Source organism: Chanodichthys erythropterus, chromosome 11 (assembly GCF_024489055.1).
Source record: "Chanodichthys erythropterus isolate Z2021 chromosome 11, ASM2448905v1, whole genome shotgun sequence".
NCBI lineage: Eukaryota > Metazoa > Chordata > Actinopteri > Cypriniformes > Xenocyprididae > Chanodichthys > Chanodichthys erythropterus.
The window spans coordinates 12,710,531-12,727,725 of NC_090231.1; the positions used below are offsets into that span (position 1 = coordinate 12,710,531).

Sequence of the window (17,195 nt, forward strand, 5' to 3'; positions counted from 1 at the left end):
GATATTTTTTTATTATTAGCCTAATTAAAAGTTTCTTGAGAGTTGTAAGCAATCAAAACAGACTTATATAGAGGCCTAATGATTATCTTGTTAAATAAAACCATTCTCTTGTTTAAGCACCTTTTGGCATTTGACCTTCTTTGTATCCTCTGTACAGACTACGTCTTACAATGTGGACAGTTGTAACTATCAAAATACATCAATTAGAAACAATAAAAATTATTCAAAGCAAAAAAAGTTGAAAATAAATACAATTTTACTCCAATATGATTGAAGGTTACACTTTATTTTGATGGTCCACTTTAGACATTCTACTAACTACTTCACTTTGCAACTGTCAAGTACTTCTCATCAGAGAATTAGTTTAGACTGTGAGACTAGGATTATATGTTAGGGTTCGGGTTAGTAGAACAGGTTAACATGTAGCTGCAAAGTCAGTATAGCATGTCTGTTGGGGGAGCATCAAATTAAAGTGTTAGCAAATATTAAGCAGACAGTCTAATAATACTCTAATGGGAGTTAGTTGACATGTAGTTGCAAAGTTACTTATAGTTAGAATTCTAAAGTGAACCATCGAAATAAGGTGTTACCTGATTGAATAATTCATGAGAGGGTTGTTAGCAAGGAGATCTATAATAGGTTGTTAGGGTTGTTTGCCCCGCCCACAACACTTGCGCGATGCCAGTTGTCCTGTCACAGCACCCGTCCCAGAAATGTAATTATTCTTGGAAAGTCAACAACAACATTGTTCTCTAAACTGCTTTCAGTTTTAAAAAACACGCTGTCAAAAGCACTATACCTAGTCCAGCGTAACGAGACGGTTAGTTGTTATGGCTGGTAGGTAAACATTTAATCCAATACACACATGTAAAATAGACACTCAAAGCGGCTTTGCATTTAATGCACGTTTTGTAGTTGATATGTTTGGCGTGTGTAAGTAACCTTAGCTTGACCCAAAATAACCTGACTGTTAAGAGTGTGATTAGCAAAGCAGACCTGCTGGGTTGTGTATACCTATTGCAATATCATGCATCCCTCATTCTTTATGCGTAACCATAATAACCTCATAGAGTTGTGTGGTAAGGTGCATTTCTGTAAATAAAAATAGCGTGTCAGTGCTGTGTTTTGATATCCCTTTGTTTTGGTATATCTTGTGTTGTTTTGTAATGAGTTAACCGTTGTTGTTAAGTTGCGGAACTAGTGGCAAAATGCTTGCAGGCACGAGAAATGGCTTACTGTCCGTACAGTGGGTTTCCAGTCGGCGCTGCCATTTTGACGACAGGGGGCGCCATTATCACTGGTAATCAGATGCAGATGTTCTTTTCAGTTTTTTTGTTTGTTTGGAGGAACATGATTCGACCGGATTTTATCTGCCATATAGTGAGCTCTTTATCATCCTATGCTGTCAGAGTGATCTTGATCTCCATCATATGTTTTAGGCTGTAATGTTGAGAATGCCTCCTATGGTCTTACCGTATGTGCGGAGAGAAATGCCATACAGAGAGCGGTCGCGGAAGGCTACCGAAGATTTACAGCCATAGCTGTCACATGGTATGTCATACATAGGCTATATATTTCAAATACTGAAATGTTGTTGTTTGAATCACTGGGAAAAATCTTTTTTTTTTTTTTTTTCATCTGACGAACAGTGATATCAAAGATAGTTTTGTAGGACCCTGTGGTGCTTGTCGACAGGTATTAATGGAGGTATGGCTGCACTCATATTTTATCACATCTATTACTTTTGAACATCATGTTCTCTCTTAATTGTTTTATCTTTCTCTTTCATTTGCTCATTTCTTCTAATTCTGCAACATATATTGTGTTAGTTTGGCGCTGAATGGGACGTTTACCTCACTAAGCCAGACGGAAGCTATAAGAAGACCAGTCTCAGAGATCTCTTGCCTTTGGCATTCACCCCAGCTCACCTGCAAAAGAACTGAGTGCACTGTCCTAAAATTGATTTTATTTTTTGCCTTTTTAGATATGTAAAATATTTCATTTTTGATCTTAATTTAAGAATGACATCAACTGTGAATAATTAAAATGTGAACTTTCATGTGAATGTGCTGTTCCTGACGAGTTTATTTTTTAGCTAACTTTTGTCTGTTTCATTCCAGTCACAAACATCACCCCAGACCCACTAGAGAGCACTGCACACTCTGGAATTACACAAGCCATTCAAATGTGGTACATAATAATGGTCAATTATGTTTGATTGTGTAAACATCAGTCATGGTGGCAGTTGCGGCCTAATGGTTAGAGTCAGACTTGTAACTTAAAGGTTGTGGGTTCGATTCTCAGTACCAGCAAGGAAAATGTAGGTGGGGGAGTGAATGAACAGCACTATTTTCCACCCTCAATACCCACAACTGAGGTGCCCTTGACCAAGGCAGCTAACCACCCACCTAACCCCCAAGCTCCACAGCAAATGGCTGCCTACTGCTCCAGGTGTGTGTCACAGTTTGCAGTGTGTATGTTCACTACTCACTGCTCCTATAATGTGTGTGCACTAACTTGGATTGGTTACCGTACTTGGCCTTCATTTCAAGTCACTTAAAGGTGCCATCGAACGTTTTTTTACAAGGTGTAATATCAGTCTAAGGTGTCCCCTGAATGTGTCTGTGAAGTTTCAGATCAAAATACCCCATAGATGTTTTTAAATTATTTTTTTAACTGCCTATTTTGGGGCATCATTAACTATGCACCGATTCAGGGGCTGCTGGCCCTTTAAATCTCATGCTCCCTTCCCATCGAGCTCGTGACTCTATAATACAGTGCATTTACAAATTTCACACAGCTAATATAACCCTCAAATGGATCTTTACAAAATGTTCGTCATGTATGCTGCATGCATGCTTCGGGTCATGTGAGTATAGTATTTATTTGGATGTTTATATTTGATTCTGAATGAGTTTGATAGTACTCCGTGGCTAAAGCTAACATTACACACTGTTGGAGAGATTTATAAAGAATGAAGTTGTGTTTATGAATTATACAGACTGCAAGTGTTTAAAAATGAAAATAGCGACGGCTCTTGTCTCCATGAATACAGTAAGAAACGATGGTAACTTTAACCACATTTAACAGTACATTAGCAACATGCTAACGCAACATTTAGAAAGACAATTTACAAATATCACTAAAAATATCATGGATCATGTCAGTTATTATTGCTCCATCTGCCATTTTTCGCTGGTGTTCTTGCTTGCTTACCTAGTCTGATGATTCGGCTGTGCACCTCCAGACGTTAATGGCTGCCCTTGTCTAATGCCTTTCATAATATTGGGAACATGGGCTGGCATATGAAAATATTGGGGGCGTACACCCCGACTGTTACATAACGCCTGTTCTTCTGAGGTCTTTTAAACAAATGAGATTTATATAAGAAGGAGGAAACAATGGAGTTTGAAACTCAGTGTATGTCTTTTCCATGTACTGAACTCTTGTTATTCAACTATGCCAAGATAAATTCAATTTTTAATTCTAGGGCACCTTTAATAGGTTTCATTGAATACCAACATTTTCTTTTGCAAATGTTAGGCACAATCTTAGGTTGAATAGATAGAACACTACATGATCCTTAAAAGCAGGGCTTCATAAAGACAGTTTCCCAGTAGAGAGAATTATTGGTAATCCCTGTGACCCCGCTGCCCCGGGACTGTTTGAAATTCTCCTCACTGTGAGGCAGAAGGGGCCAACATACTGTTCTGTCACATGGGAAAAACACTCACACATTGTTCTCTTGGTAGGCTGAGAGGGAAAGTGAACATTATGTGGTGGGAGAGAGATCTTTGTCAGGAGTATTTTTTTTTTTTAGAGTTGTTGAACAATCATATAAATGTTCTGAAAAATAAAAATTGCGGACTAATGAGGGATGAACACTAGAGTTGGAAGCACAATGTTCATTGTGATGAGATTGCTGTTGAAAGGAATCATGACAACTACAGCCATGAGATAAGAAACTGGTTGCACTTCATTGCACAATGTTTTTCAAGCATACAGCAACCATGCTACTATAAAAAGTATGCCATGTGGCACTAAAAAGAAATCGCTCTTTTTTTTTTGTTCCCTCCTTGCATGGTAAAGCAAGCACTCATATAGCTGTGAATTTATACAACCAACCAGAAAACTGACAAAATTAAACCTGTGTTTTCCATGTGGCCTATATTCACATGAAACAATCATGTGCTCATATCTGACTGTGGCATGTGGTTTTTTAACATTTACAGAACTAAAATTGAAAGAGTTTTGTAACCTTTTACACATATATAACAAAATAAAATATTACATTTTACCCAGTGATCAGGATGAGCAGTCTAGTTAAGTATTTTGAAGAAAAGTACTTCACAGATCTTGATCAAATAATTCAGCCTTTGTGCGCTGGAGCCCTTGTTACAGAAAGCTCAACCCACTGTTTTATGACATGATTGCGTAATAAATTCAATTCACTTCATAGGCTATTGCAGCTCAGGGCAATCTTAAGGCTGCCTTAAAGTTATGAGTAAGCACATTTTGAATGTGATTTTTAGCGTTTCTCTTTCATCAAAGAGAGCTGTATTGGTTCTCATGAGGATGTTTGCAGGATGAATTCCAGTTCACTCAAGTGAACTCAGGCTCAATGATGCGCTCTGGAGGGGATATTTAAGGTGGAAACTCCTTAGGAACTATGATTGTATTACAGTCTTGATTATAGAGTAACTTATCGAGCATTATGTAAATTCAGTACATTAAAACGCGTGTTATTTGATGTTGTCGCAGAAGACTGTTGCACTGTCTTATCTGTTTCCAAGTTACTTTTGAGGTCCTCCTTAGATAGTGACTGGGCGGGTGCAAGTGGCGTCGGCACTATATAAACCGAATTTACCATCATCTCTAGTCTCTGTAGAGTCGAACAGCGGGAGTCCTGCTTGAAAAAGAAGCTTCTTCTTTTTGCAGGTATGTCTCTTTCATTCATTAGGATTATTCTGTAGTGTTTGGAGCTGTTTAACACAGCCTACTTTTATTTAAAAAAAAAAAAAACAGCAATTATGCAAAAATAAATATGGCAAAGAAATTTGAAACATGTTTAAAATCTTTATTTTTTGTTAATTTGATTTAAATGTATTTATTTGTTTGTTTTGAGTTTATATTGTAGTCTAGCTTTATAGGCTATGGGTCGATTTTTTAAAAATTGTATTTAAATTTTCATTACATAATATTTTAGAGTTATTTATTTATTTATTAAAAATGTAATATTCATTTTGAATTAAATATCGGCATTTTGTTGCTTTTGGTGTGAATTGTTTCGGTTATTTGTAATCATAATTTTTCGTAAACAGACAGCACTGAAATCACCGTCAAACATGAATAAAGAAGACGACATGAAGGACGTAGAACTGAACGAGATGGATCAGGAAAAACAACCGATGACCGGAGAAACTCCGACAGGCACGGAAAAAAACGGCTGCGTAAAGGTCAAAGTTCCTGAGGACACAGAAGTCAAATTTACGGGCCTCTCCAAAGAGGAGTTAATGAAAGTCGCCGGTACAACTGGGTACAATCTATCAATCTATCTATCTATTAGAGCTGCACGATTCTGGATAAATTCAGAATCACGATTTTTTGTTTCAAAAACAGATCACGATTCTCCCACTTTTATTAATTAAACAAAACAACAGAGGTTCTGACAAAATGTTAATTTCTGCAATCTATTTAAAATGTCGAATTAATTTGAATGAATTATTTTTAAAAATGGTTTTGAATTATGAGTCATTGAATCATTCAATTCTTAACTTGTTTCATTAGGCTACTGGATGAATCAGTGTTTTTTATTTATAAATATCTTGGCTGAATGGTTTGATCTGTCTATCTGATATATATTTGGATATCTTCTGCAGGTGGGTTCGGACTCGTTGGGCCTTGCTGGTTCTGTTCTGGCTTGGCTGGGTTGGCATGTTAGCTGGAGCAATAGTGATCATAGTACAGGCCCCACGCTGTAAACCCATTCCTGAGATGAACTGGTGGAACGAAGGTCTTCTGTATCAGATATCTGACGTCAATGCTTTCTCTGACAATGGATTGAAAGGTGAGACTATCTCCATTTGCAGATTGCTTATCATTTGTGTTAATCATTGAATGGGAACACATCCTGCCATTATCTCATCTTCATACGCTCTTGATAAAATTTATAGAGGTTCACATACTTTTTAATAAACAAATCGGACAACAACCCACAACAGACGTCAAGTACATGAAAGTCTCTGTATTTTGGCTGTTTGCTAAGATAACATTAGGAAAACACTAGAAAAAACAGAGGCAGATTTGCTGATGCTGTAGCTAAGCTGAAACCGACTGTCTTGTGACTCCCTCATGTGAGGAAGCATGTGCTGATCTACGCAAGATTCTGCCCTCTCATCACAATCGTGTTGTTGCACAAGTATTCACACTCTCACACACATACCGTAGACTAAATTAAGATAATCAAGTACAGTGACCTTAAACCCTGATATCTTCAGGTGTGCACAGTACTGTGGTTATACAATCAAAGCGGATTAATAATTAAAAGACCGCCCTGAAGTCTGTGGCTAGAGTAAAAGGAAGCAGCATAACTGATGATGATTTCTCATTCACTTCCTCTTCTTCTTTTTAACCCTTCTGATTGTCATTCCGTCTGTAGGAGTGGAGGAGAAGCTGGACTATCTGAGCCAGATAAAGGTGAAAGGTCTTGTTTTGGGTCCGATACACACCGTGCAAGCAGGCCAGTCGAGCACACTGGAACTAACTTCCATTAACCCTGAATTTGGCTCTGAAAGCCAGCTGATTTCTCTGTTGGACCGAGCACATAGAAAAGGTGACTCACTTGTTTGCTTTGAAGGTTTTCAAAAGAAAATATCAGCCTCATCAGATAACAAGTGATCTGTTTAAAAATCACAAAATAGGTCACTGGAACAAACCTTATCATTAAGCTCCTGTTGGTGGTTTAGGGGAAGGCTGTCTGAAATTACAGTGAGCTGTCAGTTTAACCTTTGGCCTACTGCCCTGACTAAATGGCATTCTTTTTTTTTCTTCTTTTGTTAAGGTTTTTCTTAAAATTAACGTCATTTTAAACTTTAACCATTTCCTTATAATTGACCTTTGTCATCTCACAAACAGTCTGTATGTTCCCCCAGCAGTTCACAGATAGATATTGTATCATTTATTGTACCATTCTGCCTTGGAACTGACACACTAACTCAAACACAGTTGTGTTGGTTTAGCAGGAACATCCCTGTGGTTTCCAGCAAATAAAGCCATATGCCTTTAAATAAAGGCTTTATATAAGGCAAACATGCAAGCTTTTGGTTTCGTCAGGAAAGATAAACTCCAGAAAGATCATTTAAAAGCCTTCTGGTTTGTTAACCTTCCCCCTCCTCTCCTTGTTTTCCTCTCTCCCTTTCAGGAATCTCCATAGTGCTGGATCTAACTCCTGATTATGAGGGAGTTTCAGCATGGTTCATCAATGCTGCTACTGTTGCTGAGCAACTCAAAGTAAGTGCTGTTAAGAATGGGATAGATATATTGATGGGGCTGGTCATTTAGTGAGAGAAAAGACAACAAGAGGGAAGGACATATCCTGATATTAGAGTAAAAAATTACTTCTGAGATCAGCATACCGGTGTACACTACCGTTCAAAAGTTTGGGTTCACTTTTCATCAGTGTCAGTAAAAATTTTTAAATTGTTACAAAAAACGAATAAATGTCATATAAATGCTATTCTTTTGAACTCTATTCTTCAAAGAATCCTGAAAAAACTGCATTACATTTTTTTCATGCATTTTTCCATTGTCTCCAGTCGAGTTTGTATGTAAATTGCGTGAGCTTATTTCATCCATTAGATTGAAAGATCTGAAAAAGCCTATATATCTACACACCCATATACCCTCACCTTGAAGAAATCAGGACAGAAGTGGTTGAAAATGGACAAAAGAGACGGATTAAAACACAATGTGTAAACGGGAATGTGTCTCTTGTGATCCAATCGACTGAAATGCATCTTAATACCAGGTGTTAATAGGGCCTTAGAATGACTTCTGAAGGATCATGTGACACTGAAGGGCTGCTGAAAATTCAGCTTTGCAATTACATGAAGAAAATCTATTAAAACAGAAAGCAGTTCTTATAAATTGAAATCCTATTTCATAGCATTACTGTATTTTTGATAGAATCTCTTCTGCTCGCCAAGGCTGCATTTATTTAAAGGTGCCCTAGATTCAAAAATTGAATTTACCTCGACATAGTCAAATAACAAGAGTTCAGTACATGGAAATGACATACAGTGAGTCTCAAACTCCATTGTTTCCTCCTTCTTGTATAAATCTCATTTGTTTAAAAGACCTCCGAAGAACAGGTGAATCTCAACATAACACCGACTGTTACGTAACAGTCGGGTCGGGGTGTACGCCCCCAATATTTGCATATGCCAACCCATGTTCCCAACATTAAGAAAGGTATTAGACAAGGCAGCCAGTAACGTCTGGATCTGTGCAGAGCTGAATCATCAGACTAGGTAAGCAAGCAAGAACAATAGCGAAAAATGGCAGATGGAGCAATAATAATTGACATGATTCATGATAACATGATATTTTTAGTGATATTTGTAAATTGTCTTTCTAAATGTTTCGTTAGCATGTTGCTAATGTACTGTTAAATGTGGTTAAAGTTACCATCATTTCTTACTGTATTCACGGAGACAAGAGCCATCGCTATTTACATTTTTAAACACTTACAGAAAAAAACACTTTTAAACACTTGCAGTCTGTATAATTCATAAAAACAACTTCATTCTTTATAAATCTCTCCAACAGTGTAGCATTAGCCAGTGTAGCATCAGCCTCAAACTCATTCAGAATCAATTGCTGTTGAAGGCAAGTGCGAGCTCTTGGGGTGTGGAGCACCAGATTTAAAGGGCCAGCAGCCCCTGAATCGGCTCATTTCTAATGATGCCCCAAAATAGGCAGTTAAAAAAACTAATAAAAAAAATCTATGTGGTATTTTGAGCTGAAACTTCACAGACACATTCAGGGGACACCGTTCTAGGGCACCTTTAATCAAATGATTCTTATAGACCCCAAACTTTTGAACGGCAGTGTAAATGGAAACTAAAAGTTTGTTTTTCTTTGATTGTAGGAAGCTTGCGTATACTGGCTCAGTAAGGGGGTGGATGGCATCTTCTTGTCTCATCTGAATGACATCGCAAACACTGAAGCCTGGCCGTCTATTCAAGGCATATTCAACAGAACCGACGGGACCAAAAAAACGTATGTGCTTGTGGTTAGTGAAGAACTAAATGGGATCAAAACTCTGTTAAAAAGTGTAAGGTGGAAATTTAATTAGTAAAACAGAGACACCTGGTGACCAGAATGGAGTACTGCTCACAGCTAGTGAATACAGTTGAAAGAAAAGAAAACATACTTCTAGAATTTATTATTAACAGCTTCACCTTATGCAAACCTCTCCTCCTCGTCACTTTCAGAGCTCTGATGGGATCAGTCACCGGCCTTTCTGTGGATGACATCTCTGTTCTGCTGAACCGCTCAGGTGTTGACCTGCTCCTGACTGGACTGCCTGATCCGGCCGAGTCCGGCGTAAAACAGGCCCAGGAAATCCAGGTGCTCTACTCTGGTCATCTGCAGACGAGTCTGGGCTGGAGTCTGAGTGGACGGACTCTGGGCTCTCTGGCTTCCAGAACTCCAGCAGTGCCAGTGAAGCTCTTTCACACCCTGCTGTTCACACTGCCCGGCACACCTGTGTTCAAAGCCGGAGATGAGGTCGGCCTGAAGGCAGGGGTGAGTTGAGCATGAAATTAAAATTGAGTAAGATGTTGATAAACGTTTGCTTAAATCATGAACTTGACATAATTTCACCTACACAGGAGAAACTTGAAGCGATGTGGGACTTGGAAAGTAAAGCAGAAGATGCCAATACAACAGCAAAGGTACATTTTTATTTTCACATTTCTGTTCATATCAATGTACTAAATGCGTATTTTAAAAACACACACTGTTTCTTCCGTTCGTTCTTCTGACTCAGACTGTACAGGAAGAGCGTACCGCAGTGCGTGACTTCTTTAAAGCGCTCAGTGATCTGAAAGGAAAAGAGCGATCGCTTCTGCATGGAGAATATTACAGCCTTTACAGTTCACCCACTTCATTAGCATTTCTCCGCCTTTGGGACCAGAGCGAACGCTTCCTGGTCGCCTTAAACTGGGGGAATGACTCTGTTACCATGATGCTGACCAACAGCGACCTGCCAGCCGAGGCTCGGGTCCGTGCCACCACAGATGCAGAGAATCTTGCTGTGGATAGCAAGGTGTCAGTAGAGAAGTTAGAGCTTGGGCCCAAACAGGCTGTTCTGTTGTCTTATCCTTTTCCTGGCTAGACACACACACAAACACACATAGACAGTCCTTAATGTCTCAGACTTTCCAAACACAGTGCTGAGACTGATCTTTGTCTTTTGAGTAGAAGAGTTTATATTGAAGTTTTAATTGTATTCTCAAACAGAAATACTTTTAGGAGCACTAACTTTGAAGCAATGAATGGCCAATTGTCATAGTTGTTATAGAATGGAGGATGATCTCCATACAGAGACATGTAGATCTAAAGACCTGCTATAATAATAATAAAAAAAAATGGCAACTGTTTGTGTGTGAAACTGTGTCCACTTTACTGCACTGGTGTGGTTAATGCTTAGTACACTTTAAAGAGATTGCTGTACATTTTACAGTAACTTATTGGCAGCTGGATGCCAGTAATTTACTGTAAAATGTTTAACAGTATTATTACTGTATTTTCAATTACAACATTTTGTATAGTACTTTCATTTACAGTATTATGTTATCCTTGAGTTTATTTTTTTACCTGTATAAAATGATTCAATTGCAGTAAACAATATTTTAAAAACATTAAAATAGAAAAGAGTTATTTATATTTTAATAATATTTCACATCAGGATTAGGCCTTAGTTCAATTAGGGTCTTTAAGTAGCTTTTATAACTGTACCCCAGAAAAAATACTGGTGTGCATCTTGAGACAAAACAATGGCACTGACATTGTATGTCAGTACAAGTTGCTTTTTAAAACAGCTCAAACATGCATTTTAGTCAGGGACTAGCTTAAAGGGTTCACCCAAAAATGAAAATTCTGTCATTTATTACTCACCCTCATGACGTTCCACACCCGTAAGACCTTCGTTCATCTTCAGAACACAAATTAAGATATTTTAGTTAAAATCCGATGGCTCAGTGAGGCCTCCATAGGGAGCAATGTTACTCTGTCAAGATCCATAAAGCTACTAAAAACATTTTTAAATCGGTTCATGTGAGTACAGTGGTTCAATATTAATATTATAAAGCGACGAGAATATTTTTGGAGCGCCAAAAATAACAAAATAACTTATTTAGTGATGGCCGATTTCAAAACACTGCTTCAGGAAGCATCGGAGCATAAACAAATCAGTGTATCGAATCATGATTCAGATCGCGTGTCAAACAGAAATCACGTGACTTTGGCGCTCCGAACAGTAAATTCGATACACAGATTCACTGTGCTCTGATGCTTCCTGAAGCATGGTTTTGAAATCGGCCATCACTAAATAAGTCGTTATTTTGTTATTTTTGGCGCTCCAAAAATATTCTCATTGCTTTATAATATTAATATTTAACCACTGTGCTCACATGAACCGATTTAAATATGTTTTTAGTGTCTTTATGGATCTTGACAGAGGAAATGACATCGCTTCCTATGGAGGCCTCACGGAGTAAACTATCTTAATTTGTTTTCCGAAGATGAACGAAGGTCTTAAGGGTGTGAAACGGCATGAGGGTGAGTAATAAATGACAGAATTTTCTTTTTTGGGTGAACTAACCCTTTAAGCCTTGTCTGTGAAACTGGGGGTAACTGAGGGAAAGGCTTGTAAGTGGCAGCATTGGTCGGTGAACAGCTTGTGGCTTCTAGAGGGCACTTTATGAACTGTGAACGTGATTTTACCAAATACAACATATTTGTTGATCCTGAAACAACATTCCAATCAACCATCAGATTTGAGGGACAAGTTTACAAATTATATCAAGTTTAGGCTTAAAGCCAGGGTTAGGTGCTTCTACATCAGTGTTAGTCACCTGCATTTCCCTCTGTTTTTATGGACTCAATTTTCAGACAGGAATGTTGTTCCAGGATCAACAAAATATGCAAATCACGGTGACCCTTTATGAACATGCCCACAACTTTTTAGCAATGCACAGAAATGTATGGCCTAAACCCCTCAAAATAACTGTTATAGGGGGAGACCATGGATGGTTGTAACATTTTTGAAATTTCTGTCTGTATCTTGGAGTTCTTTTAAGCCAGTGTGTTCAAAATGTGATTAAAACTAGATAAAAGTGTCAGCTATCAAATGACATAGCTGTTATCTTTGCAGCACAAACAGAAAATGTGCGGTTTAGTTTCAAACATGGGGAGTGAAATGTTACAATTCACCCAGTAGTCCGGGTTAGTCGTAACAGACCCTGGGGTGAAAAAATAAAAGATAAAAAAAAAAGTATAAAAAAAGTTTTTTTATTCAACTCTTTTTAACATAATTGCTGTGTGTGTGTAACAAAAATGAATAAAATGAGCAAATGTATATTATTATATATTATTAATCTATTTTGAGGAGAAGAGAATATATATTTGTCCAAATGTGTACTCTACAAGCTAAACGTCTTATAGCACAAAATTGGAGGCACCAAGTATAGGGAGATGGCTCAAAGAAATGTCAATGAAAAAATAATAACATATGTTATTAAAGGCAGATATAAGGCTTTTGAAGATGCTTGGAACCACTTTATGATTTTCTTAGGAAAAGAAAACAATGGGGATATATCTGATGGGATGTTAGAAGATATGTAAGAAAAGTATTGTTTTATGTTGTTGTTGTGAATTCTTTATATTATGTTTTTTTCTGTATTATCTGCTGCTGTATTCTGAATCAGTTAAGGGTTTGTAGTAATTATTCTACATATAAAAATGACGTATTACGCAAGTCGTAGTGAATACAGTTTTGGCATAAGTGACGCATACTCCGTTGCGCAGACGGAGCCGTCAGTATATGACGCATTTTCCACCCGTGCATCATCTTTGATTGCAGGACAAAGTTATTGACGAAAAACTACCTCCAATGCATATGTGTATATGGTGAAACCCTGCACAAAATAAAAGGTGGAAAAGATATGATGACTCCTACTCCCTGATCAGAGTGCTGAAGTGGTTAAGACCATTAAAGAACCGGCATTCAGTGGGGCAATCCCCAACAAATGGTCCTTCGAGCCGGAGCCTTGACTGCATCAGAATGTCATCAGATGGCAAACCATCATCCGCTTCCCATACTGATACTTAAGCAAGACCATCACGGCGATGTCAGACCCCCAAGCGCTTTGAAGATTACATCCTTGACTTCCATCACCGACCTGCCCTTACCTCCAGTCCTGTTCAGAGTGAGTCAGAGGAGCAGAGAGGAGCAGCAGCCGGCGTGTATACTAGTCAAGCAGATGTAGTCACCAGTCAAGGTGGACATCGAACAACGCCCAGTCCGAGTCAAGCAGATGTATTGAGTATGGACTCATTGACAAAACTCATGGAGTCTATGAACGAGAGGGAGAAAGAGGAGAATGTTGAAATGGACAGTCTTCTCAGAAAATTAGATCATCTTAAGAAACGTAAGCACCGCCGAAGCGAGATGATGGAACACATTAAAACGTTCTTGAGGGAGGAACAGGAAGATAAGGACAATGAACCAGTACAAACTGTTGCTGTATCGCCACAATCATCTCCAGCACCTTCTAGTTCATCAAGCCCTCTTCCCTCACATTCATATGACCCTGCATCACATGCTGGGAAACAAGCTGAATGCACATCGGTGAGACATGAGGAAAAGTCAGTTAAAACAGGTGCTATTCCTAAAGCGGGGCTGGAGAGTCGCAGCCTTGGATTCACTCCCATTCATCCACATCAGCCAAGAACAACGGGTTCAATGTATTCCCCTATCTCCTCTGGCGTGGCATCTCCTGTCTCACATCTGTCCCTGCAACCACTATTTCAGCCTGTTCCCACCCATTCTCTCACGCTTCTGCTCAGTCAAGAACGAGCTGTAACGAGCTGTAACCGAACATTCATTCCAGCCGCAGCAGCTGATTGCGTCAGCACCTGCCTATCAACATCCTACAGCACCTCATGGCTATCTTGCAAAACCACATTCGCAGATGCAGCAGGTGAATGAACCTACCTCATTCAGTTGTGTCCCTCCTTATCAAACGATGATGTCATCAGCATTATCATCTCAAAACGTGATACCTGGGTTTGTCCCTTCAGTGAACACTGCAGCAGTTCTCGCTCCTCCACAGCTGATAGCAGATCAGACTGTAGCTCCACCGGGTGGCAGTATACCGCAACGGACATTGTATAGCCCCCCTAAACCTAAAATTCCGGACTTCACAAGTGACAGTGAGAAGGAATTTGCTAATATGAAGCTGGCATTGGACAACTTGCTTGAGCCTTACCCAGAGTTATCAGAGAAATATAAATAGAAATATAAATACCATGTACTGTTGGAACATCTGAAACTGCCTGAAGCTCAGATGATAGGGCAGTCATGCCGGCATCATCCCTATCCGTATTCAGCAGCTATGCAAGCACTTCAACTGCAGTATGGTCAGCCACATCAACTGGCTCAAAGAGAGATAGCTGCCATCCTCACATCACCAGATGTCAAGCCCAATGATAGCCACAGCTTTCAGAGCTTTGCTTTGCGTGTCCATCTCCTAGTCAGTATGCTGCTGTCCCTAGAGGGACCCAGAGGGATGGAGCTTAATTGCTGCTCACATGTAGACCGCCTACTTAGCAAGCTGCCAAAGTATCTGCGGGATGGCTTCATTGAGTTCCTTCAACAGCAGGGAAAGCTCAACTCCATAAATCTTAACCCCAATAATCTGCAGGACTTCGCTGGGTGGCTACAAGTCAAAGCACAACAGCAGAGACTGTCTATTCGATTAGTACAGCGCTACCAGCACAAGAAACTTCCAGGTGTTAGTAAAGAGAAATCCTCAGCTAAACCAAAGGGACCAAGTCTGGTTGTTTATCATGGTGCATCCCCTGCGGAAACTGTGCTTGCTACTCGTCCCAAAGAACCCAAGCAAAAGAAACCATTCAAGGTACACTGCCTCTTTTGCAACAGTAAAGAGCACTATATTACCCGCTGTGATAACCTCAAAGAGCAGTCGGTTGCTGACCTGCAGAAGTGGATATCTGATGGAAAAAGATGCTGGCGATGTGCACGATTGCAGGTACCAGAGATGTGGAACCTCAAAAAGCCATGCAGTGACTGTGGTGGAATACATCTTCAAGTGCTTCACCGTATAGCACGCGATGATCCAGCGAACAGCTCAAGTACATCAGAGAGTCGCATTTACCTCACACCAGCTAGTGCGACATGCAGAGTGCTTCTCAAAGTGGTACCCGTGCTGTTACATAGTAAGTTCAATTCTGTGGAGACTTATGCTGTACTAGACGATGGAGCACAGCGCACCATGATCTTACCGATAGCTGTCCAAAGGCTACAGTTGGAGGGTGAACAAGAAACACTAGCTCTACGCACAGTACGATCTGACATCACTCACCTTTCTGGGTCCAAGATTAACCTGGAAATCTCTCCAAAGAGTGAACCAAAGAGGCGCTTCCAGATACTTGGGGCCTTCACAGCTTCGGGTCTGGACTTAGTAGAGCAATCATATCCCGTGCAGAGACTTCAGAAACGGTATGCTCACCTCAGAGGGCTTCCTTTACAGTCCTTCCACAATGTGCGTCCACTGGTACTGATAGGATCAGACCATGTCCATCTTATCACAGCAGATAAACCAGTCCGTCAAGGAACTAAAGGTGGTCCAGCTGCAGTGCACACAGCCCTTGGGTGGGCCCTACAGGGGGCTGAGGAGAGTACACCAAGCCACAACTCAGTACAGCAATGTCTTTTCATGTCAACTGCTTGTCCCAATGACTTGCTCTATCGTAATGTTGAGAAGTTATGGCAACTTGACGTCCTGCCTTATCGGAATGAAAAACTGGTGGTTCGATCCAGGGAAGATCAAGAAGCAATTAAACTTCTTGAAAACAGAACGCAAAGGGTTATGGTGGAAGGGATTCAACGTTATGCCACACCCCTCTTGCGTAAACCTGGTGCTGCAAAACTCATCAGCCCGATTCAATCAGTCATGCCCAGTCTGAGGAGTACAGAGAGGAAACTTAAGGGAGACCCAGAGAAAACTTCCATCTACTCTGGTGAGATCAATAAACTCATCAAGGCAGGTTATGTTACTAAGCTCCAACCTGAAGAAGTCACAGAGTCAGAGGAGGCCTGGTACATTCCCCACCACCTGGTGTGCCACAATGATAAACCAAGACTGGTCTTCAATTGCTCATTCAGGTATCAAGGTCTGTCTCTGAATGATCAGCTTCTGCCAGGGCCTACCCTTGGCCCATCATTGTTGGGTGTCCTCTTAAGATTCAGACAACATCAAGTGGCTTTAAGTGCGGATATTCGTGGAATGTTCCATCAGGTCCGCTTGTTGCCTGAGGACAGACCTCTGCTCCGATTCATCTGGCGAGATTTGCACTATGAGAACTGTCCAGATGTTTACGAATGGCAAGTTTTGCCTTTTGGCACAACCAGCAGCCAATGTTGTGCCATTTTTGCTGTGCAACAGCATGCTCGCAATAACCAAGACAGTAACCCAGGTGCTCTGAAAACAGTGCAGCAGAGTTTTTATGTGGACAATTATCTGGAAAGCTTTCCAACCATATCAGAGGCCAAACTGACAGTTGATCACCTGCGCAATCTGCTGGCATCCGGTGGATTTGATCTCAGACAATGGGCTTGCAACCAGCCATCAGTAATATCACATCTACCTACAGAAGCAAGGTCCTTGGCTGCAGAACAGTGGCTTGGGCAGAACAGGACTGATCCAATGGAGCCAACTCTGGGCCTTAAGTGGAATTGTGCTGCTGATACACTAGGATACCACTATCGTCCCATTGAACATGCCGCACTAACAATGAGAACGGCCTATCAGGTGCTAGCAACACAGTATGATCCCTTGGGCTTCATCGTGCCGTTTACCACGCGAGCAAAGGTGCTCATTCAACAA

General features: G+C 40.1%; 2 protein-coding genes across 5 annotated transcripts; both read left to right on the forward strand.

The window, feature by feature from the left end:
- The first annotated feature begins 701 nt into the window (after positions 1 to 701).
- zgc:103586 lies at positions 702 to 4,928 on the forward strand. 3 transcript variants are annotated; one of them, XM_067401743.1, is made up of 7 exons: positions 702 to 837; positions 1,190 to 1,300; positions 1,440 to 1,551; positions 1,650 to 1,707; positions 1,830 to 1,943; positions 2,121 to 2,190; positions 4,880 to 4,928. In XM_067401743.1, the coding sequence occupies exons 1-5, from the start codon at positions 831 to 833 to the stop codon at positions 1,941 to 1,943; spliced, it is 402 nt and encodes a 133-aa protein (XP_067257844.1). In that variant the 5' UTR covers positions 702 to 830; the 3' UTR covers positions 2,121 to 2,190; positions 4,880 to 4,928. The 3 variants fall into 3 exon arrangements, with proteins under 3 accessions (XP_067257844.1, XP_067257843.1, XP_067257842.1); XM_067401742.1 differs by lacking the exon at positions 4,880 to 4,928 and adding an exon at positions 2,305 to 3,695; XM_067401741.1 differs by lacking the exon at positions 4,880 to 4,928 and adding an exon at positions 2,305 to 3,695 and having other exon boundaries at positions 1,830 to 2,190.
- On the forward strand, positions 4,801 to 10,709 carry LOC137031101 (amino acid transporter heavy chain SLC3A2-like). 2 transcript variants are annotated; one of them, XM_067401739.1, is made up of 9 exons: positions 4,801 to 4,938; positions 5,322 to 5,536; positions 5,880 to 6,067; positions 6,659 to 6,832; positions 7,421 to 7,509; positions 9,149 to 9,279; positions 9,495 to 9,807; positions 9,894 to 9,956; positions 10,052 to 10,709. In XM_067401739.1, exons 2-9 carry the CDS (start codon positions 5,346 to 5,348, stop codon positions 10,397 to 10,399), a joined length of 1,497 nt encoding a protein of 498 aa, XP_067257840.1. In that variant the 5' UTR covers positions 4,801 to 4,938; positions 5,322 to 5,345; the 3' UTR covers positions 10,400 to 10,709. The 2 variants fall into 2 exon arrangements, with proteins under 2 accessions (XP_067257840.1, XP_067257841.1); XM_067401740.1 differs by lacking the exon at positions 4,801 to 4,938 and having other exon boundaries at positions 5,389 to 5,526; positions 10,052 to 10,707.
- The last annotated feature ends 6,486 nt before the right edge of the window (positions 10,710 to 17,195 follow it).